This window comes from Acanthochromis polyacanthus, chromosome 22 (genome assembly GCF_021347895.1).
Source record: "Acanthochromis polyacanthus isolate Apoly-LR-REF ecotype Palm Island chromosome 22, KAUST_Apoly_ChrSc, whole genome shotgun sequence".
In the NCBI taxonomy this organism is placed as follows: Eukaryota; Metazoa; Chordata; class Actinopteri; family Pomacentridae; genus Acanthochromis; species Acanthochromis polyacanthus.
The window spans coordinates 5,504,624-5,530,468 of NC_067134.1; the positions used below are offsets into that span (position 1 = coordinate 5,504,624).

The 25,845-nt window shown below is 45.3% G+C and overlaps 1 protein-coding gene across 5 annotated transcripts; it reads left to right on the forward strand.

Annotated features, from left to right (window-relative positions):
- Nucleotides 1–24,900, forward strand: LOC127531937 (NHS-like protein 1). 5 transcript variants are annotated; one of them, XM_051942407.1, is made up of 8 exons: nucleotides 1–160; nucleotides 13,282–13,389; nucleotides 15,177–15,274; nucleotides 16,504–16,738; nucleotides 17,362–17,819; nucleotides 17,901–21,873; nucleotides 22,861–22,948; nucleotides 24,138–24,900. In XM_051942407.1, exons 1-8 carry the CDS (start codon nucleotides 16–18, stop codon nucleotides 24,727–24,729), a joined length of 5,697 nt encoding a protein of 1,898 aa, XP_051798367.1. In that variant the 5' UTR covers nucleotides 1–15; the 3' UTR covers nucleotides 24,730–24,900. The 5 variants fall into 5 exon arrangements, with proteins under 5 accessions (XP_051798367.1, XP_051798368.1, XP_051798365.1 ...); XM_051942405.1 differs by lacking the exon at nucleotides 1–160 and adding an exon at nucleotides 9,941–10,198; XM_051942406.1 differs by lacking the exon at nucleotides 1–160 and adding an exon at nucleotides 10,305–10,509.
- The last annotated feature ends 945 nt before the right edge of the window (nucleotides 24,901–25,845 follow it).

Here is a 25,845-nt window from a genome sequence, read left to right on the forward strand (position 1 = left end):
GAGGATTGGTCTGAGATGAGAGAGGGAGGGGAGACCCAGAGAGGAATCTGGAGTTACTTCAGTCTGTGGACTCACAACAGACACACAACAGACTCACAACAGACACACAAACATGTCGATGGACAGTGGGCGAGCGAGGGCAGCATGCTGTATGTAAAAGGTGAGAGAATTCATGCAGACGTTCTACGTTCTCTGTGTGTGTGTGTGTGTGTGTGTGTGTGTGTGTGTGTGTGTGTGTGTGTGTGTGTGTGTGTGTGTGTGTGTGTGTGTGTGTGTCGTCCTGATGCAGTGTTTTCAGATTACAGCTGTTGCCGTCTCTTCATGCAGCCGTTGCTATGGTTACTGCTCCTAGTGCTGGGCAATGACTGAAATATTTAATTGTGATTAGTCTCACTGTTAGAAGCTTAATGAATCCAATAATTACAGCTGGATCAAAAAAGGAAACATCGAGTTTAAAAACATAAAGTCCTTTAAACCAGCAGCAATCTGTCAGGATCAGCTAAATGTTTGTGGTTGTTTAGTGTCTCTTTGTGGTGGTTTTGTGTCTATTTGTGGTTGTTTTGTTTCTCATTTTGGTCGTTTTGTTTCTCATTTTGGTCGTTTTGTGTCTCTTTGTGGTCGCTTTGTGTCTCTATGTGGTCATTTTGTGTCTCTGTGGTGGTTTTGTGTCTATTTGTGGTTGTTTTGTGTCTCTGTGATCGTTTTGTGTCTCTGTGGTCGTTTTGTGTCTCTTTGTGGTCGCTTTGTGTCTCTTTGTGGTCATTTTGTGTCTCTGTGATGGTTTTGTGTCTATTTGTGGTTGTTTTGTGTCTCTGTGATGGTTTTGTGTCTATTTGTGGTTGTTTTGTGTCTCTGTGATCGTTTTGTGTCTCTGTGGTCGTTTTGTGTCTCTTTGTGGTCGCTTTGTGTCTCTTTGTGGTCATTTTGTGTCTCTGTGATGGTTTTGTGTCTATTTGTGGTTGTTTTGTGTCTCTGTGATGGTTTTGTGTCTATTTGTGGTTGTTTTGTGTCTCTGTGATCGTTTTGTGTCTCTGTGGTCGTTTTGTGTCTCTTTGTGGTCGCTTTGTGTCTCTATGTGGTCATTTTGTGTCTCTGTGGTGGTTTTGTGTCTATTTGTGGTTGTTTTGTGTCTCTTTGTGGTTGTTTTGTTTCTCATTTTGGTCGTTTTGTGTCTCTTTGTGGTCGCTTTGTGTCTCTTTGTGGTCATTTTGTGTCTCTGTGGTGGTTTTGTGTCTATTTGTGGTTGTTTTGTGTCTCTTTGTGGTTGTTTTGTTTCTCATTTTGGTTGTTTTGTGTCTCTTTGTGGTCACTTTGTGTCTCTTTGTGGTTGTTTTGTGCCTCATTGTGGTTGTTTTGTGTCTTTGTGGTTGTTTTGTCTCTTTGTGGTTGTTTTGTGTCTTCTTGTAGCCTCTGGTGACTTCTTTCTCATAAACTTTTTAGAATGTTGAATTTATCACCTAAACGGGAAGTAGCGGTGTGTTTCCTGGGGTCTATTTTCAGTGGCGTATGAATCCACCTGTCGGCTGCTACCTGGTTTGTTTCCAGCAGCAGAATGTGAGCAGCTGTTCAGGTGAAGTTTAATTAAGCTGCGACCTTCTGTAGTTAGAATCCTCCTCCTGACAGAGTGGGAGGCAGCATGTGGTGTAAATACCTGCCATCTGCAGACCTGGATAATCCCGTAGATTAGAATCCCACAGAGGAGACGCAGCGCCACAGAAACATCCTCAACCAGGAGCAGCTCCGGGTCTGGATCAGTTTACTGTTTTAATGTGGAGAAAGGGGAGCAGCAGGAATCTGGCTTCGTGGAGTCTTTTATGCCATGTGGAGGTTCTTTTATTGTGAAATGTTTGGAGCTTTGGGTGAAGATGTGTGAGGTTGGTTTGTGAAGGACCACAAAGGTGCAAAATGTCTCCAGAAGTTTAGAAAAATGTCTTTTTGTGGAGTTCCTCTGAAGGACGTCTGAGAAGGAGACACAGGAAGTGTTTTTATTTTATACAAGTCAGACATTTTTGGAGTTTTACTGCAAGAGTTTGATCTTTTGCAGATATGTTGTGAAAGTCTTGACATTTTTGGGATTTAATTTTAAAAGTCTGACCTTTTGGGGCAAAATGTCTGATGCTTTTTCGGCATTTTAATGTGAAAGTGTAAACATTTTATTGGGAAAATCTGATCTTTCAGGGACCATTGTTGTAAAAGACTGACATTTTGGGAATTTTATTTTGAAAATCTGACCTTTAGGGATGTTATTGGGAGATTCTGATGTTTTGAGGGATTTTTTTTGTGAAGGTCTGATGTTTGGAGCAGTTTTATTGTGAAATTCTGACATTTTGGATTTTTATTATTGTGACTGTATGAGGATTTAATGTGAAAAACTGACCTTCATGGGATAATTTTGTGAAAGCCTGACATTTTGGATGTTTTATTGTGAAAGTCTGACAATTTGGATGTTTTATTGTGAAAGTCTGATATTTTGGATGTTTCATTCCGAGAACCTTGCCTTTTGGGGATTTTATCAAGTTTATTTTATTTTGAAGTGAAAAAACGTCATTTCCTCTAAAGGACAGTATAACTAAAGTCTCTCCAAACATTTATTTTGAAAAGTCTGGGCTTTTATTGTGAAGTGAGTTTTTTTTGAGTGACCAGCAAAGATTTAACACTATTCGAACTTTTATTGTGAAGGGAAAGAAAATGAGAAAAGTTAGAAATCTTCCAAGGGTTTTATTGTGAAAGATGACGATACAAAGGAGAAAGTAGCAGATCATCTCCCAGCCAATCAGCTCTCAGGACAGGATGATTTCGTATGTGGAGTGTCTGGGCGGTGAGGGGTGGGGCCTGGCGTGGCGTCTCGCTGCTGGAACACGAGTCCCGACGACGAGCGCGATGAGCTCCTCCCACGTAAGATGGCTGCTCTGCAGCCGAAGACAGAGGGCAGTCTGCGGCGGCGCCTCCTCAGCGCCAAAATCCACCAGCACCACGACGCCATCTGGGGGGACAGGAAGCCCCTTCCACCGCATTTGCAGTCCAACAGCTCCTGGTATCGCCCCCAGCACCTGCCCCCGCGGCCCCACGTCCACCCATCCTTTGCCCCAGAGACTCATGGGAAGCTGTTCCTGGCCTCAGAGGCTCATGGGAAGCCGCCTCCGCCTCCGCCGCCGCCCCTCCAGCTGCAGCGCCCCTCCTGCCCCGTCCTCGGTCAGCGCGCCGGACCAGCTCTTGCCCCCCGACACCAGAGCCTCGCCCCGGGTACGCCCTTCCGGTCCCGTCCCCGCTCAGCATCCCGCCGGGCTTCAGGGAACCAGAAGTACCGCCACAGTACCACTACCGACCCAGCAGGCGGCACCGCACCGGCTTCTTCTGCTTCAAACGTCAACGAGGGCAGAGCTCCGGACAGGAGGCCCGGCAGACCACGCCCCTTCTGCTGAGAGGTACTGCTAGGAATTTTGGGTAGTTGAACGGTTTCTAGTAGAACCTTCACGAGAATAATCTGCTGCTGATTGGCCAGGTTTGGTCCAGAATAGGTGGTCTGGCTGGGCCATATGTTCTATGGTCCAGGGTTTGGTCCCAGATGTCCTGGTTCTGGTGCCAGCTGTCAGGGTTTTGACCCAGTTTGGTCCTAGACGGTGCCATATATGGTGTTGGTGCCAAATGTTGGAGTTTTGGCGCCAGATGTCAAGGTTTTAGTTCAGTTTGGCCCAAGATGGTGACAATTATCTAGATTTTGGTGCCAGATATTAAAGCGTTTCATTTCATTTCATTTATTTATTTAGTTGACAGGGACAGTGTACATTAGTGAACATTTCTGTCAATGCACCAGAATTAGCCAAAAGGCTATTTTTCATCCGTAGTCCCTGGACAGATGTAAAATAGTCATCCTAAAAAACAAACAAAACATGTCAAATGATAAAACATACAGTTCAAAGTTTACAATAACACAATACATTAAAAGCATATAGTAAAACTGTGAGTACATTTCATAAGACCAGAATAATCTATAGAAAAATAAGGTAATTAATACACATTTAGAAGATAGTACACAATAGAGACAACATAACAAAATGTCATAAATGACACAGGCAGGTAAGACAGATCCTTAATGGTTACAAGTCTGTTGTGTTAATAACCAGTTATTGAGATATTTGACTAAGCTTGGTCCTAGATGGTGCCAGATGTCCTGGCATAGGCACTATATGTCCTGGTTCTTGTGCCAGATATGGTGTTGGTACCAGTTGTCAGGATTTTGACTCAGTTTGGTCCTTGTTGGACACATCTACATTTTGGCACCAGATATTAAAACTTTGGCTTAGTTTGGTCCCAGATGGTGCCAGATGTCATGGTGTTGGTGCCAAATGTTGTCGTTTTGGTGACAGATATCAAGGTTTTAGCTCAGTTCAGCCCGAGATGGTGCCAAATGTCAGGGTTTTAACTCAGTTTGGCCCGAGATGGTGCCAATTATCTGGATTTTGGTGTCAGACAATGAAGCTTTGGCTCAGTTTGGTCCGGAATGGTGACAGATGTCATGGTACAGGCACCATATGTCCTGATTTTGGTGCCAGATAGGATGTTGGTGCCAAATGTTGTTGTTTTGGTGCCAGATCTTAAAGTTTTGGCCTAGCTTGGTCCTCAATGGTGCCAGAAGTCACCGTGTTGGCTCCATTTGGTCCTAGATGGTGACAGTTGTCCTGGTTTTTGTGCCATATATCAAGGTTTTAGCTCAATTTGGCCCGAGATGGTGATGGTGCCAGATGTCATGGTAAATGTCCTGGTTTTCGTGCCAAATACTGCAGTTTTGGCTTAGTTTAGTCCTAGATGGTGTCATATATGGTGTTGGTGCCAAATATTGTGATTTAAGTGCCAAATAGCAATGCTTTGGTTTGGTCTTGGTGCCAGATGTCCTGGTTTTGGTCCCAGATGTTAAGGTGTTGGCTTAGCTGGGTCCAAGATGGTGACAGATGTCATGGTACAGGCACCATATGTCATGGTTTTAGTGCCAGGTTTGGTGTTGCTGCCAAATGTTGTTGTTTTTGTGGCAAATATCAACATTTTAACTCAGTTTGGTTCTGGTTGGTGACAGATGTCAATGTTTTAGCTCAGTTTAGCCCAAGAGGGTGCCAGATATCTGGATTTTGGTGCAAGTTTATCAGTTGAGCTCATAGGACTAGATGGTACAATCCCTTAGATTAATCAGCACTTGGTATTGAGTAGGGGGAGTAGGGGTGCAAAGGGACCATCCAGGGGTAAACACTTCACTGTGGTCTTCAGGTGGGCACCCCTCTTGACTGGCGTTTCTTTAATTTAAGCCCACGACACCTCCAAAGGGCTTAACGGCGACACCCAGCGTCCCAGATGTGCCCCCCTCCTCAGTTACCCCTGGATGGTCACTTCGCAGCCCAATTGTTGTCCTTTCTCTTGATCCATATCCATCTGCTGCTTCGTTCGGCAGCCTCTGATATGGACTTGACAGCTCGTCGGAAGGCCTGTCCTCACACTCCCATTCCCTTCAGAAGCTTGGTTGTAGACGTAGCATATGCTTCACCAACTGCTGCCTCCCATGGTACAGTTAGTTCCACAATGTGTACAGACTTCTGGGAGGATGACCAGAAGTCTGTATTAAAGATATTAAAGTTTTGACTTAGTTAGGTTCTAGATGATGCCATATACACACGTGGACAAAATTGTTGGTACCCCTCAGTTAAAGAAGGAAAAACCCACAATTCTCACTGAAATCACTTGAAACTCACAAAAGTTACAATAAATAAAAATTTATTGAAAATTAAATAATCAAAATCAGCCATCACTTTTGAATTGTTGATTAACATAATTATTTAAAAAAACAAACTAATGAAATAGGGCTGGACAAAAATGATGGTACCCATAACTTAATATTTTGTTGCACAACCTTTTGAGGCAATCACTGCAATTAAACGATTTCTGTATTTGTCAATGAGCATTCTGCAGCTGTCAACAGGTATTTTGGCCCACTCCTCATGAGCAAACAGCTCCAGTTGTCTCAGGTTTGATGGGTGTCTTCTCCAAATGGCATGTTTCAGCTCCTTCCACATATGTTCAATGGGATTCAGATCTGGGCTCATAGAAGGCCACTTTAGAATAGTCCAACGCTTTTCTCTCAGCCATTCTTGGGTGTTTTTGGCTGTGTGTTTTGGATCGTTGTCCTGTTGGAAGACCCATGACCTGCGACTGAGACCAAGCTTTCTGACACTAGGCAGCACATTTCTCTCCAGAATGCCTTGATAGTCTTCAGATGTCATCGTACCTTGCACACTTTCAAGACACCCTGTGCCAGATGCAGCAAAGCAGCCCCAAAACATTACTGAGCCTCCTCCATGTTTCACCGTAGGGACAGTGTTCTTTTCTTCGTATGCTTGGTTTTTGAGTCTATGAACATAGAGTTGATGTGCCTTACCAAAAAGCTCCAGTTTGGTCTCATCTGTCCAAAGGACATTCTCCCAGAAGCTTTGTGGCTTGTCAACATGCATTTTTGCAAATTCCAGTCTGGCTTTTTTATGAGTTTTTTTCAGCAGTGGTGTCCTCCTTGGTCGTCTCCCATGAAGTCCACTTTGGCTCAAACAACGACGAATGGTGCGATCTGACACTGATGTACCTTGGCCTTGGAGTTCACCTTTAATTTCTTTGGAGGTTGCTCTGGGCTCTTTGGATACAATTCCAACGATCCGTCTCTTCAATTTGTCATCAATTTTCCTCTTGCGGCCACGTCCAGGGAGGTTGGCTACTGTCCCGTGGGTCTTGAACTTCTGAATAATATGAGCCACTGTTGTCACAGGAACTTCAAACTGTTTAGAGATGGTCTTATAGCCTTTACCTTTAAGATGTTTGTCTATAATTTTTTTCGGATGTCCTGGGACAATTCTCTCCTTCGCTTTCTGTTGTCCATGTTCAGTGTGGTACACACCTTTTCACCAAACAGCAGGGTGACTACTTGTCTCCCTTTAAATAGGCAGACTGACTGATTATGAGTTTGGAAACACCTGTGATGTCAATTAAATGACACACCTGAGTTAATCATGTCACTCTGGTCAAATAGTTTTCAATCTTTTATAGAGGTACCATCATTTTTGTCCAGGCCTGTTTCATTAGTTTGTTTTTTAAATAATTATGTTAATCAACAATTCAAAAGTAATGGCTGTTTTTGATTATTTAATTTTCAATAAATTTTTATTTATTGTTACTTTTGTGAGTTTCAAGTGATTTCAGTGAGAATTGTGCGTTTTTCCTTCTTTAACTGAGGGGTACCAACAATTTTGTCCACGTGTGTATGGTGTTGGTGCCAAACATTGTAATTTTGGTGCCAGATGTCTGGATTTCGGTGCCAGATTTGGTGTTGGTGCCAAATGTTATGATGGTTCTGATGCCAGATATTAAAGTTTTGGCTCAGTTCAGTCCCACATGGTGACAGATATCAAGAATTTGATTTGATATGAGTTGAGTCATGAACAGAGCCAGATGTGGTGGTTCTGATGCCAGATGTGGTGGTTCTGATGCCAGATGTGGTGGGTCTGATGCCAGATCTGGTGGTTCTGATGCCAGATGTGGTGGTTCTGATGCCAGAAGGAGTGTTTCTGGTGCCAGATGTGTTGGGTCTGATGCCAGATGTGGTGGTTCTGATGCCAGAAGGACTGGTGGTTCTGATGCCAGATGTGGTGGTTCTGATGCCAGAAGGAGTGTTTCTGGTGCCAGATGTGGTGGTTCTGATGCCAGATGTGGTGGTTCTGGTGCCAGATCGGGTGGTTCTGATGCCAGAAGGAGTGGTTCTGATGCCAGAAGGAGTGGTGCTGGTGCCAGATGTGGTGGTTCTGGTGCCAGATGTGAGGGTGCTGGTGCCAGATGTGGTGATTCTGATGCCAGAAGGAGTGGTTCTGATGCCAGATGTGGTGGTGCTGGTGCCAGATGTGCTGATTCTGATGCCAGATGTGATGGTTCTGATGCCAGATGTGGTGGTTCTGGTGCCAGATCTGGTGGTTCTGGTGCCAGATCGGGTGGTTCTGATGCCAGAAGGAGTGGTTGTGATGCCAGAAGGAGTGGTGCTGGTGCCAGATGTGGTGGTTCTGGTGCCAGATGTGAGGGTGCTGGTGCCAGATGTGGTGATTCTGATGCCAGATCTGGTGGTTCTGATGCCAGAAGGAGTGGTTCTGGTGCCAGATGTGGTGGTTCTGGTGCCATATGTGGTGGTTTTGGTCCGGACGTGGTGGTTTTGGCTCAGTTTGGTGTCATCGATCAGTGATGTTATTGTCTGATCAGAGACTAAACAGAAACACAGCAGCTCTCCTCAGTCTGTCTTAATTAGCATAATCTCCTGTGTGTGTGTGTGTGTGTGTGTGTGTGTGTGTGTGTGTGTGTGTGTGTGTGTGTGTGTGTGTGTGTGTGTGCGCAAGGATTAGCAGCCGCTCCATACGCTAGGCTAATGGCTAATTCCTGCATTAGCAGATGAACAGGCTTTGGAGTGGCAGCAGCTGCTACCTATTGGCTTCACCTGTCACCTGCAGCTAAATGTTGGCCAGGTGAAGCACACCTGGAGTGGTCTGTTAGCCCCCATTAGCTTCCGTTAGCCTCCGTTAGCCGCTCCTCCTGTGTGGATAACAGCATGAAATAATGATGGCCTACTTTCTGTCTAATTACTGGAGCTAATTATGAGCGTTGTAAGGTGGAGGCAGTCAGACTGATGGTAATTAGCTGCTCCACTGGCCCACATAGTCGACACACTTTCACTTTCACTTTCACCATGAAGGTCACATGTCACCTCCATCAACTATCAGCGTTCTACATTCAGGAGATCCAAGGCCACGATCCAGACCCTCATTTAGATATGGAACGACCACAAAGAGGCACAAAACCACCACAAAGAGATACAAAGCAACCACAAAAAGATACAAAACGACCACAAAGAGGCACAAAACCACCACAAAGAGGCACAAAATGACCACAAAGAGACACAAAACGACCGCAAAGATACACAAAATGACCGCAAAGCGACACAAAATTACCTCAAAAAGACACAAAATGACCGCAAAGAGACAAAATGAGACACAAAATGACCGCAAAGATACACAAAATGACAGCAAAGAGACACAAAATGACCGCAAAGATACACGAAATGACCGCAGAGACACAAAATGACCGCAAAGAGACACAAAATGACGGCAAAGAGACACAAAATGACCGCAGAGACACAAAATGACCGCAAAGACACACAAAATGACGGCAAAGAGACACAAAATGACGACAAAGAGACACAAAATGACTGCAAAGATACACAAAATGATGGGAAAGAGACACAAAATGACCGCAAAGATACACGAAATGACCGCAGAGACACAAAATGACTGCAAAGAGACCCAAAATGACCACAAAGATACACAAAATGACCGCAAAGAGACACAAATTGACCACAAAGAGACATAAAACAACCACAAAGAGACACAAAAACAACCACAAAGAGACATAAAATGACCGCAAAGATACACAAAATGACCGCAAAGATACACAAAATGACCGCAAAGAGACACAAAATGACCGCAAAGATACACAAAATGACCGCAAAGAACACAAAATGACCGCAAAGAGACACAAAATGACCACAAAGAGACAAATTGTCATGTGTAACTCTGCTGAATGTTATTTTCATGGAGTTAAACCTGTCGTTGGTTTAGTCCTCAGAAATACAGAAACGTGTAGATGAAGAGTGGACACACACACTTATACAGACACAGTGTGTGTTCATTCAGTGTTTTTTGTGTCACCTTCATCACCTGAAGACACACACGAAGGACACACGTGTGCTGGCAGGATGCCAACATAGTGTGTGTGTGTGTGTGTGTGTGTGTGTGTGTGTGTGTGTGTGTGTGTGTGTGTGTGTGTGTGTGTGTGTGTGTAGATTTAAGGAGGAGGATGGAGGGGGGGCGAGCGACACCGTCAGAGAGCAGAGAGAGAGCAGTGGGAGGAGAGCAGCAGCAGCAGCAGCAGCAGCGTTGCAGAGAGTCGAGCTGCATTACTGCTGCTGTCTGCTGCAGCGGCAGGACTGTGGGTCTGCTGTGTGTCTGTTGTGTGTCGGTTGTGGGTCTGTTGTGTGTCTGTTGTGGGTCTGCTGTGGGTCTGAGCAGCATCGTCATGGTTCTGATCGGAGCAGCCATCAAGTCCGTCCTCAGACTCCTCAGCCAGAGTCGCGGTGAGTCTAAAACCCACAGATGACCTCATTGTCTGCCGCTCTGTGATTGGCCGTCAGCTGCATGTTTCGCTGTTCAGGTCGCCGCGGTTACCTGTATGAGAGCCATCCTGTTGTTCACTGCATGTTACCATGGCAACATGCTTTCAAGGACCCTCCTCAAGGACTCCAGGACCCTCCAAAACCCTGGAACACCTGCAGAGCACTAACGGTACCTCTGGCACATGCTCAAGCACCCTGGAACCTATTTAAGGACCTCTGGAGTCTCCTTAAGGACCCTGGCACCATTTTCGAGACTCCCACAACCTCCAAAGGTACCATTTAAGCCCAATTAAGGAACCCATTACCAGTCAAGGACTCCTGGAATCTTCCTTTGGACACCAGGACCCTCTTCAAGGCTTCATAAGTCTCACAGCCTCCTTAAGAACCATTTAAGCTTCTCTAAGGAAACATCACTTCTCAAGGATGGCTGAAATCTCCTCAAGGACCCCTGGGGTCTCCTTAAGGACTCTGGCATCCTCTTCAAGACTCTCAAAACTTCCTCAGGTACCATTTAAGCTTTTCTGTGAACCCTGTTACTTCTCAAAGACCCCTGGAATTTCTTCACGAGACCAGGAATATTCTCAAGGATACCTGGAATCTCTTCAAGGACCCAAAAAATGTCCTTGGCAACCCCTGGAATCTCTTTCAGGACCCCTGGAGTCTCCATGGACTCCAAGACCCAATTCAAGAGCTTTCTACCTCTCAGAACCTTCTCAAGGACCCTTGGAATCTCTTCAGAGGCCCCTTGAATCTCCTCAAATACCCCTAAGGATCTCCTTTTCTTCTCAAACACTCCTGGGAAACACTGAAGGATCTGTGGTAACTTCTCAGTGCCCACTGGACTTCTTAAGGGGACTTCAAGACTTCCCTCAAGGACCTTGACATGTCTTTGTAATGCCCAGAATCTCTTAAATATCAATTTAGGCTTCTGACTTTTCTACCTTCTGAATGGTCCCTGGAAACCAAGGAACACTCTTTGGACATGTCAAAGGACATGTGGTACCGCCTTCATGGTTCTAGAACCCCTTCAAGGTCTCCTGGAGCCATTTCAAAGGTTCTTGTATTTCACTGTGGCCCTAGAACCATTGAAGGACCATTTTGGCCTCTTTAAGGACCTTCAGTATCTGCTCAAGGACAACTTCAAGCTTCTCAATGCCCCCTGGATTCACCTCAAGGACTCTTTAAGGACATGTACCTGTTCTTAAAGGTCCTTCAAAACTTCTGATCGACACTTACTGCATACTTAACAACTTGAGGTACCTTCTTCATGACCCAGAATTCCTTAAAGAACTTCAAGACCTTAACTGAGAAGCTGTGTGATTTCAGAACCTCCTACAGAACCATCTAAACCTCTTTAAGAACTCATATTACCTGCTGACAGACAAATGGAGGCATCTCAAAGGTTTTTTATACCTGCTTGATGATTTCTACAAAACTTTCATCTAATTTTTAGACGTCACCAAAGTGACGTCAAAGTAACCTCCTCAAGGACAAACTACAGCTTCTCAAACATCTATTTCATGCTACTGATGATTACAGAGAATATTTAGATAACTTTGACACTTCTACAAGTGCCATTTCAGTGAAAAGTACTCAAAAAATCACCTCAAGACTCTGAAAGGACTCCTCAAGGACATGTACAGTTCTCAAGGACCTCCAGAAGCTCTTTGGGGACTCCTGTTCAGAAACTTGTGTTACCTTCTCCTTGGCTCCATCACTGATTTTTGACAGTGTTTCAGATACCTTAAGGATCATCTCAGCATGTTTTCAGGACCTGTGGTACCATGGCCCCTAGAATTCCTTTATGGAATTCAGTATCTTCTTGCTTGTGACCCCAGAACCTCCTCTAGAACCATTTTAGGCTCTTCAGGAACTTGTAGTGCCTGGTGAAGGACAAACTGTGGTTTCACAACATGAAGGATCATCTCAGCTTCTTTAAGGCTTTGTGCCACCTTCTTTAGAACCGTGTCACAAACTATAAACCTGCAGTACCTGCTCAAGGACATAATGAGGCTTGTCAAGGACCTACTATACCTTTTTGGTGGTTTCCTGAAAACTTTCCAGTCCTTGAGGATCATTTCAGGCTCAAAGAATCAGAACCACCTCAAGACTCTGCATGGACTCCTTAAGGATCTACATTTTAAGGACCTATTCAAGGTCTTGTGGTATCTTTTCTTTGGCTCCTGGAAGTCCTTCATGGACCCCAGGACCTTCCTCAAGACCTTTGTATATCATATTGTGATGTATATCCTTTGCTGACCCAGAATGAGCTCTAGAACCATTTTAGGCTCTTTAAGAACTTCTGGTACCTGGTGAAGGACTAACTGTGGCTTCTCAAAGATCTATTAGACCTTCTTGATAATCCGTAGAAATATCTTGTACTTGTAGAACCTCTTCAAGGACCTCAGGTTTTTCTAAAGAACCACTTAAAGCCTCATCTTTGATCTCTAACCCTGTATGTGGACCCTTAAGGTTCGTTTTAACCTCTTTAGGAGCCTGTGGTACCTGCTCAAGACCAAATCAGGGCTTTAGGAACCTGTTCAAGCAGCACTCGTACACTCTCAAGGATGGTTTCAATCTCTCTAAGGACCTCAGGTTCTTCTCAAGAACCACCTCATGCCTCATCAGACATGTCTGACACGTGATCAAGCACCTGAAGGACCACCCGAGCCTCTTCAAGGACCTGTGGTACCCCTTGAGGATCCCAGGAACCTCCTGGAGTCCAGTTCTAGTCTCTGTAGCTGGTATTTGTTTGTGTGTGATGAACTTAAAAGCAAATACAATGTGTTTTTGTTGTTGCTTTGTTAAAGTTTTTGCAGAAGATGAAGTAAAAGTGTATGAATTTGAGAGTATTGTGAGTATTTCTGAGTATAGCTACCTGCAGCGAGGTGACGTCTAAGGGGCAAATGATCTAGAGTCAGAATGCTGTGTGTTAATGAGATGCCTGTCTCCTTCACAATAAAGGCCCTGTAGAGGTAACCTTGAGGAGTGCCGAGGCTGCTGCTGGATGGATTCACGAACTCTTCTTCTTCTTTGTGCTGCAGGAGATGGTGAAAGCAGGTGGTCTGTTCACTACACTACCCAGAAGCCCCGGCAGGGTCTACGCTTCATCGCCGGGAAGAAACGAGCAGGAAGCGCCGATGACCTGCGAGGTGAGCATCAAAAATTTACCTAATCTGACCGATCCTGTCAGAGCAATAAGTAAAAACTATCTTTTGCTACAAGGTTTAAAGCAGGAATATCCGACGAAACATTTCTGGTTGGGAGATTTCTCATGAACCCCAAAATGTATGACCAAAAAAGTGACTAAACATTGGAAGTGTTAACAGTATTCTGTGGTCATTTCGTGTATTTTTGTTCATCATATTTTGTGTTTCTGTTTTAGTTTTGAGTGATTTGTTTAGATTTTGTGTCTGTTTTTTGCTTTTTTTGTGGCTGTTATGGCTCTTTTTATTATGGTTTTGTGTCCTTTTGTGGCCGTTTAGCAGCTTTTTGTGTGTGTTTTTTGTCTCCGTGCTTATTTTGTGTCATTTTGCATCTTTTTGTTCATTTTCAATGTTTCTTTGTGGCTGTTTTGTGCCTCCTTGTCACCATTTTGCATAATTTTCTCATTGTTTTGTGTCACTTTGAGGACATTCTGTGGTTGTTTGTAGTTGTTTTCTCTCTTTTTCTATTTTTTGGTGGTTGCTTTTGTCTCTTTGTGGATGTTTTGTGTCTCTTTGTGGTTGTTTTGCGGTTGTTTTGTGCCTCTTTGTGGCTGTTTTGTGTCTCTTTGTGGTTGTTTTGTGTCTCTGTGGTTGTTCTGTGTGTCTTTGTGGTTATTTTGTGTCTCTTTGTGGTTGGTTTGCGGTTGTTTTGTGCCTCTTTGTGGTTTTTTTTGTCCCTTTTTGTGGTTGTTTTGTGTCTCTGTGGTCATTTTGAGTCACTTTGTAGTCATTTTCTGCCTCTTTGTGGTTGTTGTGTGTTTCTTTGTCGTCATTTTATGTCTCTTTGTGGTTGTTTTGTAACTTTCTGGTTGTCTTGTGTTTCTTCATGGTGGTTTTTTCATCTTTCTGTGGTAATTTTGTCTATTTTTGTCCATTTTCTATGTTTCTTTGTGGTTGTTTTGTATCTCGTCATCATTTTTGACCTTTTTTCTCATAATTTTGTGTCTCTTTGTGGTCTTTTACCATGCTTTTGTAGTACTTTAATATCTCTGTGGTCATTTTGTGTTTGTCTGTGGTTGTTTTGCTTCTTTTTGGGTGATTTGACTGTTTGTGTTAGCTCCGTGTGTTTTTATTGTTTGTTTCTTTGTGGCCATTTTGTGGTTGTCTGTGGTTCTGTTGTGTGTTTTTGTGGTTGTTTTGTCTGTTTTTATTCATTTTCTTTGTTTCTTTGTGATCGTTTTATGCCTTTTTGTCACCATTTAGCATATTTTTCTCGTTCTTGTGTGTCTGTTTGTGTCCATTTTGTGTTTGTGGTCGTTTGGTCTGTTTGTGCTCATTTTCCGTGACGTTTTGGAGGTTGTTTTGTGTCTCATTTGGTTGTTTTGCATCTTTCTGGAGTAATTTTGTCTCTTTGTGTTAGTTTTTTGTGTTTTTACCATCCCTTTGTGTCTCTGTGTGTCTCCATTTTGTGTTTCTCCATAGTGGTTTTTCATCTTTTCGTGGTCGTTTTGGCTCTTTATGTTCATTTTCTATGTTTTTTTGTGGTTGTTTTGTGCCTCTTTGTCACCATTTTGCTCATTCTTGTCATAATATGTTCCAGCCACCTTCTGCAACACACTGTGGATGTGATGATCAGATTTCCAACATTGTGTTTGTTTTCTGATGTTCTCCGTAGAACTGACTGAAGGCAGCAGACTGCAGCGCTGCAGGGTTGTGCATGCAGCACTGCAGCTGCATGTCGCCGCAGTAGAACCCAGTCTGATCGATGGTAACCTCTGGTTCTCTCTCTGCAGCATGTCCCGGACTAGCTCGGCCCCGCCCACAGAGCCCAGGCCTCGACCAATCAGAGGACAGCTCTCGGCGGCGCTTGAGGGACAAAGGCAGGAGTATGGTGAGACGCAGTGCTGCTGCCTCATGAATATTAATGAGCCCCCACGGACTGCACAGCCAATCAGGACGTCTGGAAGGCCCCGACCATTCAGAGCACTCATTTAGTCTCTTTAAAGTCCCTTTCTCATCTTCTTGTGATCATTTTGTGTCTCTGTAGTTGTCTTACTTCATTTTTTTGTCTTTTCAACCTAATTTTGTCCCTTTCTGATTGTTTCGAGTCTTTTTCTGATCCTTGTGTTTCTTTACGTCGTCACTTTTAGTTTTTCTGTGGTTCAGCTTTTGTTTGTTGTGCATCTCTTTGTGTTTGTTTTGTGTTTATTTAAGATAATTTTGTCATTTTTGTCTGTTTTTACTCATTTTCTGCTTTTTTGTCGTTGTCTTGTGTTATTTTTTGTTTGTTTTGTGTGTCTTTAGCCTCGTTTGATCTCCTTGTAGTCACTTTGTTTTCTTCTTCTCGTCGTCATTTTTTGACTCGTCATTTTTACACCTTTTCTTGGTTGTTTTAGTCTGTTTGTGCTAATTTAGTCTCTTTCTTGTCACTTTGCATGTTATTGTTTGACTTTCCATCATAAAATGAATATAAATGAGAAGAAAAACTATTTATTAATCGATCCACGTTATTGGCAGCGTATTGATTAAGTGTTTCTAAAAAAGGGACAGTCATAAATACTCCATGGTTTCAGATTCCAAAATCAGATGATGATTATTCCATGACTTTATTCTTTATATTTATTATCTAAACAAACAGATGTGCCGCTTTAAGTCCGTTTGGCTCAGTTCTGGTTCTGGTTTTGGAGAATCGATGTGTTTTAGTGCCACCTGCTGGTCAAACTGGAGAACTGACACCATTGCTTTTCTTCTTTATTCTGTTTCTCACCCTTCCTGCCTTCATTCATGTCTCTTCTCAGAGGTCCAGGGTCTTGGACTTTCTCTCTCAGTCTTGTTTTTCAGTTTGTTTCAAGTTTTCAGTTTGGAGGAGGAAGGTAAACATCGATCGAACCTCTCTAAAATAGATTAGAACCCCCTGAAGTAGAGTTGTAATGCCCACCTGACTAACTAGACTACTGAGGTACTAGAACTCTTCATGCTAAGCTAATGAGGCTAAAGGTGACTCTACATAAAGTTTGAACCCAACCAGTCCAGACTAGATCAGAGTCCAGGTAGTTTAATTTTAACTGAGCTGTATCTGGACTTTACCTGGTTTAACGAAGCTTTTTTTCTGTTTGTCAGTCGTCGGCATCCTCAGATGAAGACGAGAGGTTCATCTTGAACAACACGCGCCCTCTGACTCCGCTGGTCCTGAACCCTGTCCAGCTCACCTCTTGCTGGGACGTCTTCTCGCCAGCCTACGAGCCGACGGTGGGCATGGAGATGGAGCTGCCGCCTCGACTGCCGACGCCAGAGGAGAGGATGAGGCAGCAGGCGAAGGCGGTCGCTGCTGATGTTGTCCCCATCAACGTAACGGGTACAGCTGGACTTCAAAGCTCCGACTCAAGATTAAACTCAGAATTCAAGATTAAAGTTAGGATTCAACTTTAAACTTGACATGGAACTCTCAGTTCATACTCAACCCAACTTGAGATTTGATCCAGGCTTTTAATATAACTTTAAATTAAGACTGAATTTGGACTTGGACATGACTTTCAACTGAGATTTGACTTTGGTTTAAGATGTGAATCTGACTCAGGATTAATCTCAGACATAAAACCTGCTGCAAAACTGAGACTTGATTACGACTCGTTATCTCTACTTGAACCTGAATTCAGGGCTCATACTTTGGGCTCAAGACAAGCTTGAGTTTTGATCCAAAACTGGGGTTTAACTCGTACTTCTGAATCATCTTGACCTACACTTTGACTTGGTTTGTGACTTGCGGTAAACTGGGATTTGACCTGGACTTGGGACAATACTTGAAACTAAACTTGAATCTGGGACAAGACTTGGATCTGAGCTTTAACTCAGACTTTTACCTTCAAACTCGACCCTAGCATTTGACTCAACTCGGTTCCAAGGCTAAACTTAGAGCTGGATTTAGAACTTGTCATGGCTCAGTTGCTCATGCTGTATTTTCATCTGTTTACAATTCAGGTGAGAGTTTTGATCGTCAGGCCAGTTTTCGAAGAACTCTTTCCAACGCTGACTCGCTAACCAGGCGACCCCGTAACCTCAACCGCCGAAAGACGGTTACTGGGATACCAAATGATGTCAGCCCCAAAACTTCAGTCTCTACGGTTCTTCCCGGTCAGTTCTCCACCGTGGGTCGACCTGCTTCCGCCTCCTGCAGCTCCTCCAACCAATCAGAGGCCACAGAGGTGGAGGAGAATGGAGGAATCCGGAAGGACGGACAGTCGAGGAGGATCCGAGCCCCTCGAGGAGAGGGGATGTCCAGCCTCATGGCCTCCCTTACTTCCTCCCCCCGTGTCCAAAACCACTCCTCGGAGTTCCACAGTCTCCCCCGTCCAGCAACCAACTCCTCTCTGAACTCTGAGGCCAGCTGTACCAGCGCCTCCTACAGGATGCTCAGCGCCTCCTCGTCCTGCTACCAGGTCAGTGAAGTGGAATTCAGTAAAGTTGATTGAAATAAAAAATGACAAAAGTTCACTTACCGTTGTTCTTCTCGTCTCCAGTCACAAGATCTCCAGGGTTTCCCCAGCGACCTCCAGCCCCTGCTGCCATTTGACTCCACAGCCAGAGTCTTGCCGCAGTCTCCTTTCTCCTCTTCGTCCGTCCACGGTTCGCCCCCAACATCAGAGTGGTCTTACTCAAGAAATAAGCCCCTGAATGAGGGTCCTTCCTCCACCCACTACCTCTCCTGCTCCTCCATCACTGATTCAGAGTCTCAGTTTAGCTACCAGGCTCTGGATGAGCAGACCCAGACCCACCAGAGCACTCAGCATTTCTACGATTGTGACTCTTACAGTGGGGACAGATGGAGCCACCAGCCCCTGTCCCCCAGCTCCAGTGTCCACAGCAGTGCTGTCCAGGACACAACATGTGTTTCTGAGGAAAGTTGGAACTGCAACCCCCTGCTCTCCTCTGGTCGCTCCACCCCCTCTTGCACTGACAGCAACTCCTTGTGCTCTGAGAAGATGACCTCCTCTCCCTCGCTAAGCCGAGAGAAAAGGAGGTCCAGCACTTCTTCCTCCACCTCCTACTATCGCACTGCCACCCGCAGCATTTCCCTCCGCAAGTCCAAGCGACCACCTCCTCCGCCGCTACGCTCGGACTCTCTGAGACGACGATCTGGTCGGAGCAAACCCTCCCGCTATTCGACCAGTCCCCGCCTGGAGCACACCACCAAGTGCAAGTCATCTTCCCAGACCTACCACGATCCCTGGGTGCCCCGGATCAAAAGACGCCAGAGTGGATTGAACTGTGGGACCGTCACAACCTTTGAACCTCTAAGTCCAGACTGCCAGGCATCTGCTGAGTCTCCTACTCCTGATCACCAACCAACCACCCCGGACCACCCTCCTGTCCGCACCCCGGCATCTCCACATTCAGGAGAGGGAGGCCTCAGACTTACTCTCAATCCCCAACCTGCTGGCTCCTCTGTGTCTGGGCTCCAGCGCCTCGCTTCGCCCTCCAGTGGTTACTCCAGCCAGTCCAACACCCCAACTCCTGGCACTCCACTGTCTTCCCCCCTCACCCCTTCCTCCCCTCTCACAGCCAGTCCTGGAGCCTTTTCCCTCCCCCCAACCTCCCCTTTCTCCACTTCATCCTCTGTCCCCCTTTCACCCGTCGCCTCCTCCTTGCCCAGGACAAGGTCTCGGGCCGATGGGAAGCCGAAGCCACTGGTGCCAGAAAGGAAGTCATCACTCCTGTCCTCCTTGTCGTCCTCCTTTTCCTCCACCTCCTCCCTCTCATCCTGCACCTCCTTAGAGTCTTCGGCCAAACTTCCTCTCCTGCCGCCTCCTCCTCCTCCTCCTCCTCCTCCTACTCCTCTGCCAGAATCGTCCTCCTCTTTGCCTCTTGCTCCTCCTCTTCTCACCAAACTCTCTGTAGCTCCTCCTCCACTTTCATCTCTTCCTCCTCCTCCTACTCTTCCTCCTCCCCCTCCTCCTCCTCCTCTACCTCCTTTCTCCCGACCTCCTCCTCCCCCCTACTCCTTTGCTGTGAGACACAGCAGCTACCCTCCTCCTCCAGCTTCTCCACCTCCTCCACCATCTTTAGAACTCCCAGACATGCCAATCGCTGACCTTCCTCCTCCACCGCCACCTCCTCCGCTTCCTCCTCTCTCTATGCCCTCTGCCTCCCCCCTCCCCTCTCTAAATGCTTGTGCTAAAGTGGCCACGCCTCCCTGCCCTCTGGTCACCGCCAAAGCTCTGCAGGGCGTCAAGCTTCGCTCTGTGAAGAACCTGGATGCCCTGCAGGCCAATGCTGCATCTTCTGATGGTGCAGTCCAAACCCATGCTGACATGTCATCAGCTAATTCTAACCATGCTAATGCTAACCAGGACCAACCATCTGCTATGTCCGATAAAGTAAATCGTGATTGCCTGGCCAACACCGATGTGGGACTTGCTGGACCGGGATCACAACATGCTTTCTGTGATGTAGCTCCCAATGAAGCTAACATATCTAGTGCGTTAATGGGTAATGCTAGCCCTAAAGACCCAGCCGATGCTGACGCAAAGCACCCGGAACTCAAATCAAATCACAATGATTACAGACAAGCAGGAAGTGAGATGGCAACACCCAACAGTGAGTCAGCTTATTCTCATCTTCAGAACTTAAAAGGCATTATTTGTAGCCCTGCTAATCAGAGAAGCTCTGGGCCTCAGACAAGCAGTGATGAAACTCCTCAAAACATCCAGTCTGATGAACGGGGAAGTGAAGACTCACACATGTATGCTACACATACGAAATACACATACGTAAGCAATCAAGTCATCAGTCCTGACAGTCCTTGGGTAAAAATGCCTGATGATGAAAATCACATTGACACAATTATCCAACATGCGCATTTACAACAGCAGGTAAAAGATACAGTGCTAACAGATGCTAAGCTAACAGAGCATGCAGAGACACATAGAGTAAGCAAAACGGTACCATCAGTAGAGAAAAATGACAAGATCAAATCTCGAATGCAGAATCTTGGTGCTGCTGATCTGGCCTACGCTGATATGAAAACCATTAACAGTAACTTCAGGACAAGCAGCCCCAAGAAGCTCTGCTCACCAGAGAAGCCAGTTCCACCAAAGAAGCCTGATCTTTGTATCCTGGGTGTCATGGGTTCCCCCAAGACCAGGCGAGGACAAAGTGGAGGAAAGAGCAGGGAAAAAGTTTCAGCTCTTTCTTCGGAGCCCCCTGTGGACTCATTGGACATTTGTTTGCATACACATGTGACCCATGATGCACCTTCACCGAAGCACTCCACGTGCACCGCTGACAACTCGGTGAGGCCTGCACATTTGATGGATGCAACAACTGCAGACATTGCCACACTTTCACCTGCCAGCTCCCCTCAATGGCAGAAACCACCAATTTTGCACAAGAAGCCAGATCTCTTATTGACCTCACCCCAAACAACCGAACCTCTCTTTGCATCTAAGAATAAAAAAAGGGCCTTCAAAGGAACCTCCAAGACCAGTAGTATTTCACAGACTCAGACCACCACAGGGACCAGTAGCACCCTAGAAATAGTGGGCACCGCTGGGTCCATGGGCACCGCTGGGTCCATGGGCACTGCTGGGATCATGAGCACCACTGAGTCCATGTGCACTTCTGGGTCCATGGGCCCCTCGGGGATCATGGGCACTTCTGGGTCCATGGGTACCTCGGGAATGATAGGCACATTGGGAATCATTGGTACCATGGGGATGATGGGCACCTCGGAAATCATGGCTACTACAGGGGCCAGAAACACTGAGACCAGTAGCACCTTCAAAACCATCTATGGAACCCATCACCCATCAGGGATTATAGGTCATGGTACCTACAGCAGCTTGGGGAGCTCAGGGTCCCATGCAGCTGCTTACACCTGGACAGGGGGCTCCCAAACTGGGGTAACGAGGATCACCAAGACAAGACTTTATCAGGGTGATGAGAAAACATTTCAAAGGAGGATGATGAGGTCATCACTGGCTGAAGATGATGAGGAAGATGAGAAGGAAAGGGCATTAGAGAGAGGGATGAAGGCAATGATGATGATGACGGCATCATCCAGTACAAAGATAAAAGACAAAGCAAGGAAGAGGAGAAAGAGGAGACCAGGCAGGCAACTGCTGATGATGTCATCAACAATGGCACCCTCTCCCTCATCATCATCCTCATCATCATCGTCGTCGTCCTCTTCGTCCTCATCTGGAGATGAACGAGACGTGACAAAAGACAGGATAATGCAAGCGATTCAGAAGAGAGCAACGAAAATGTGCGATCAAGAGACGAGTGACTCTGAAAGCTCCTGCGTTCTGATTGGTCAGAGCAGGTACTCGCTCAGCAGCGCACTGTCCACTGACAGCCTGCGGGGGGAGCTGTCACTTCCAGACCTCCTGATCCAGGAACCAGATGAGGGAGAGGTGGAGCGAGGAAATGAAGAAACCCAGAGGAAAGGGAAGCAGACAAAGGAGGGCAGTGGATCTTCAGATGGCAAGTCGGGTTAGTAGTAGCTCTGGAACTGGTTCTGTTGTCTGGAACCAGGTAGAACCACCAAGTGAACCGGCCAGCATTTTAGAATCGTTACCACTGGCTTTCAAAAAATAAAAAATAATAAAAGATAAGACAGTTGATAATGGAGCTCCAAAAGGCCAATTCATGCTTTCCACAAGCATACCTGAGACATAAATTTGGTCATCCTCACCTCAGTGCTTCACTCTAGTTGGTGACTGTTGTTGTGTTTAGTGTTGTTGTTTTTTAAGTGTTCAACATAACAAGCAACATGTAACTGTAGCAGACCGACGTCCACATATTGTAGACCGAATAGGATGTTTACTGTTTGCTTCAAGAGTCCACAGTGGTCCATGAGCAGTGACTTGAACGCATGGCAGGCATAGATGACTACATGAATAATATTACGTTTGTTTTCCACTGCAATATGTTGTAGACCAAAGACTTTATCCAGCAACTATTTGTTGTTGTTTTGTTGTTGATTAAGAGCAGACTTGTACTTAAGCACTATTTACAGCCTGAGTTTGGCACCTTTTCCATGGGGGTCAAGATGTTTATGCAGGTGTTTTCTGTAGCTGTACCTTAAAAGTACCAGCTGTCCTTAAACTGGGCTCCTCTGCTGCCTTCAGGGCCACCGTGATAAATGTCAGTAGGCCTGATGTATTTGCAGGTGTGTGATAAAGTAGGCCAAGTTTCTGCTCAAACAAGCTGTAAGAGGAAATAAGATATCCAGCATGGTCCAGTTGAGTCAGAAAGCTGCTGAATAAGAGCTTATATTCCTGCTATAAATGGTCTGTGGACTAAAAATCAGTTTAAGAATGTATTATACACGCTGACTTCACAGTCTGGTACTAGATTTGGAAAGAAGTGCTAGTTTAATCACCTCTCTGACTCCATTTGAGGACAATTTAAGACAAATACTTCAATTGTTGAAATGACAGTGATCAATCTTCAGTTTTCTCTTTGGTTGTTTCCCAGCCGAGCTGTTCATCAATGTGTCGGCAGATCAGATGTTCGTCCCCGTTCGGCCCCGAACCACAGAGGATCTATTCGCTGTCATCCACAGGTAGAAACACACAAATATTAACGGACACTGTTACTGAACCAAACCTTAAAACACATCCTCACATGTCTGCTTGGTTCCTCTGTCTGTGGAGCAGTGCAGTATGGGAAGGAACGGCGTGAAAGCTCTGCTAGTTGGGGTTTGGCTGCAGGTAAAGCTGTAAATGAAGTTGTAGCAAGTGGAGTTTAAGTCCTTCACCAGTATCCTTGGTTTTCTCCTCTTAGATCTAGAATCTGTCCCCGGTTTATTGTAGCCTAGATGGAAGATTCTGGTCTTTAAATGTTCCCCAACGAGCTACTGTCTCCTTTTCAACAGGAACCTTCTCCGTTTAGAGCCTGTAGGGTCCTTCTCCACCTTCTAGTAGCTCAGTGGATGCTTTATCTTTCATTCTGATCAGTGATGAACAGGAAATAATCGCAATGATGTCCATGTAAAGTCTTTGGTGGAGTTGCTACCCTAGAAATAAACAAAATGGAGGCTTGTAACATAAATACTGTATTTTAACCAAACCATGAAGATTTTAACAAAGTAGTTTTAGTCACTAAACTTAACCAAGCAGTTTCAAGACCTAAAATTAACCAAGTAATTTTGGTTCTTAAAATATACTGGGTGGTGTCAGTGCCTAAACCTCACCAAGCAGCTTTGGATCCACAAACAAACCAAGAAGTTTTGGTTCCCAAACTTAATCGAGTAGCTTCAATGCCTAAATTCCATTAAGGCCCTGTGTTGCCTAAATCTAGCCAAGTAGTTTTGGTTCTTGAACTTAACTGAGTAGTTTTAGCACCTAAACTGTTTAAGGACTTTTGATGCCATAACTAAACCAAATAGTTTTGATTCTTGAGCTTAACTGAGTGGTATCAGTGCCTAAATCTAACCAAGCAGCTTTAGTTCCACAACAGAATCAAGTAGTTTTGGTTCTTAAATGCAACCAAGCACCATCCTAAAACCAATGAGTAAAAATGTAAGTCAAAACTATTGGCTCTTGAAGTCACGACGGTAAAAGTACGCTAGCTTTTGCCTCTTCCAACCAACAAATCACCACAGTTTTTCCTCTTTATAGGTGTAAATCGCACCATTAAATATTAAGATAACTGAGCTCCATCAATGGGCTGATGATGTCCGAATGAGGAGGCGGAGCCTGATGTACGAAGCCTCTGCCTGAATGTTTTGACATCTTGTCTTTGTGCCTCAGGTCTAAGAGGAAGATGTTCGGTCGAAAGGATTCAAAAGACGTCAGAAACCATTCATCGTCCTCCTCTTCGTCCTCTCCGATGACCCCTACCGACCCCCTGACTCGCCCGACTCGACCTGCTGCCCTCCGAGGCCAAAGGTGTCAGAGAAGTGAAAGCTTTAAGGCTCTCCTGCTAAGGAAGGGGAGTCGGACTGATGCGTCGTCTCGGGTCTCGGCCGTCGAGCAGCTTCGTAAAGTTGCAACTTCGTCTATCGCTGAGCTCCAGACGAAGCCTCCAGACCCAGTCCAACCCTTCATCCTGCCGCCCAGGTCTCCGAGTGTTCAGGACTTCTCCACGATGTTCAGCGATGATCTGACTCGCCTCCTCCTCACCTCCTCGTCCTCGCCCTTCTACTTCCTCACCTCCCCCTCCCCCGTGCGACCTCGCTCCCTCACCCCTCCCTGCTCGGCGAGCCGACGCTTCGCTGCCCGCCGACGCCTCTTCGCCACTCCCATGACAGCCATCTCTGAAGGGGATGGCGAGGAGGAGGAGGAGGAGGAGGTTTTCAGAGGTGCCAGAGAATCGAACCTGAGATCGGTTGAGATTTCATGATGGACCGGGAGAAAAATCTCACCTGAATGTATTCAAACGGACCAACTTGCACCTGAAGCATCAAACTGAATGTACCGAAGCACATCTGGTCAAGCAGCCGGAAAAAGACGTGAACAGTGAGCCGATTTAACATCCAGACGGGATCTGTACTGCCGATATCTGTCATTTATCTGGTCACAAAAGAACATTTGAGGTCTGCACAGCGTTTTCCACCTATCCATGTTCTGCAGGACCAATAGGAAACCTCGCATGATCATCATAGCTAGTCACAATGACGTCTGAGATTTGACTGGTCACGGCGTAATTAATCAAAACAATGCCGCTGATATCCGTAACTGTAATTCAAGGCTGTACTCTGTGCATCTGGTAAGTGGAATCTGTGATTATCAACACAGAGCTCTCTAACCGGGATCTGGACTCTTTAGAGTTACGTTGAGATATTTGTAATAAAACTCTTAGTCATGGTGTAATTAGTCAAAACAATGCTGTTGATATCTGTAACTTTAATCATGGGAATTTAAACTCGCATATAAAATGTTAAAACTGCAGTTGTAGTGTTAAAATGTCTGACGATGACTGTCAGGATTGACCTATAAGCATCTGATAAGTAGCGTCTACAACTATCATCCAAAACTAAACTGAAAAGATCTTGAACTGTGGTTCTATGGGTCAAAACGACATTGCTGATATCTGTAACTATAATTGAAGGCTGCATTCTAAGTGTCTGATAAGTGGCATCTCAAACTTTCATCCAAAAACTAAGTTACAAAGCTCTTTAACTGTGGTTCTTACGGGTCAAAATGATGTTGACGTCAGACTCAACTATAAAACATTCTAACTGCTGGTATTGTGTTGAGAGAAGTCTAACGAGGGACGTCAGGACTTAACTATAAGTGTCTGATAAGTGGTGTCTATCAACTTGGAAGAAATGTAAAACTAAACTAAAAAGATCTTGAACTGTGGTTTCTGTGGGGTCAAAAAGACATTGTTGATATCTGTAACTTTAATTCAAAGCTGTATTCTGTGCGTATGGTCAGTGGTATCTGCGATTATCAACCGGAGCTACAGAGATCTCTAACTGGGATCTGGACTGTTCAGAGTTACGTTGAGATATCT

Excerpts from the sequence above, each read along its gene's own strand:
- LOC127531937 (XM_051942406.1), top strand. The coding sequence starts at position 10,320 with ATGTTACCATGGCAACATGCTTTCAAGGACCCTCCTCAAGGACTCCAG. Across the intron at positions 10,510-13,281 it reads GACTCCCACAACCTCCAAAG|GAGATGGTGAAAGCAGGTGG; the intron begins GTACCATTTAAG and ends TTTGTGCTGCAG. Across the intron at positions 17,820-17,900 it reads CCTCCTCGTCCTGCTACCAG|TCACAAGATCTCCAGGGTTT; the intron begins GTCAGTGAAGTG and ends TCTCGTCTCCAG.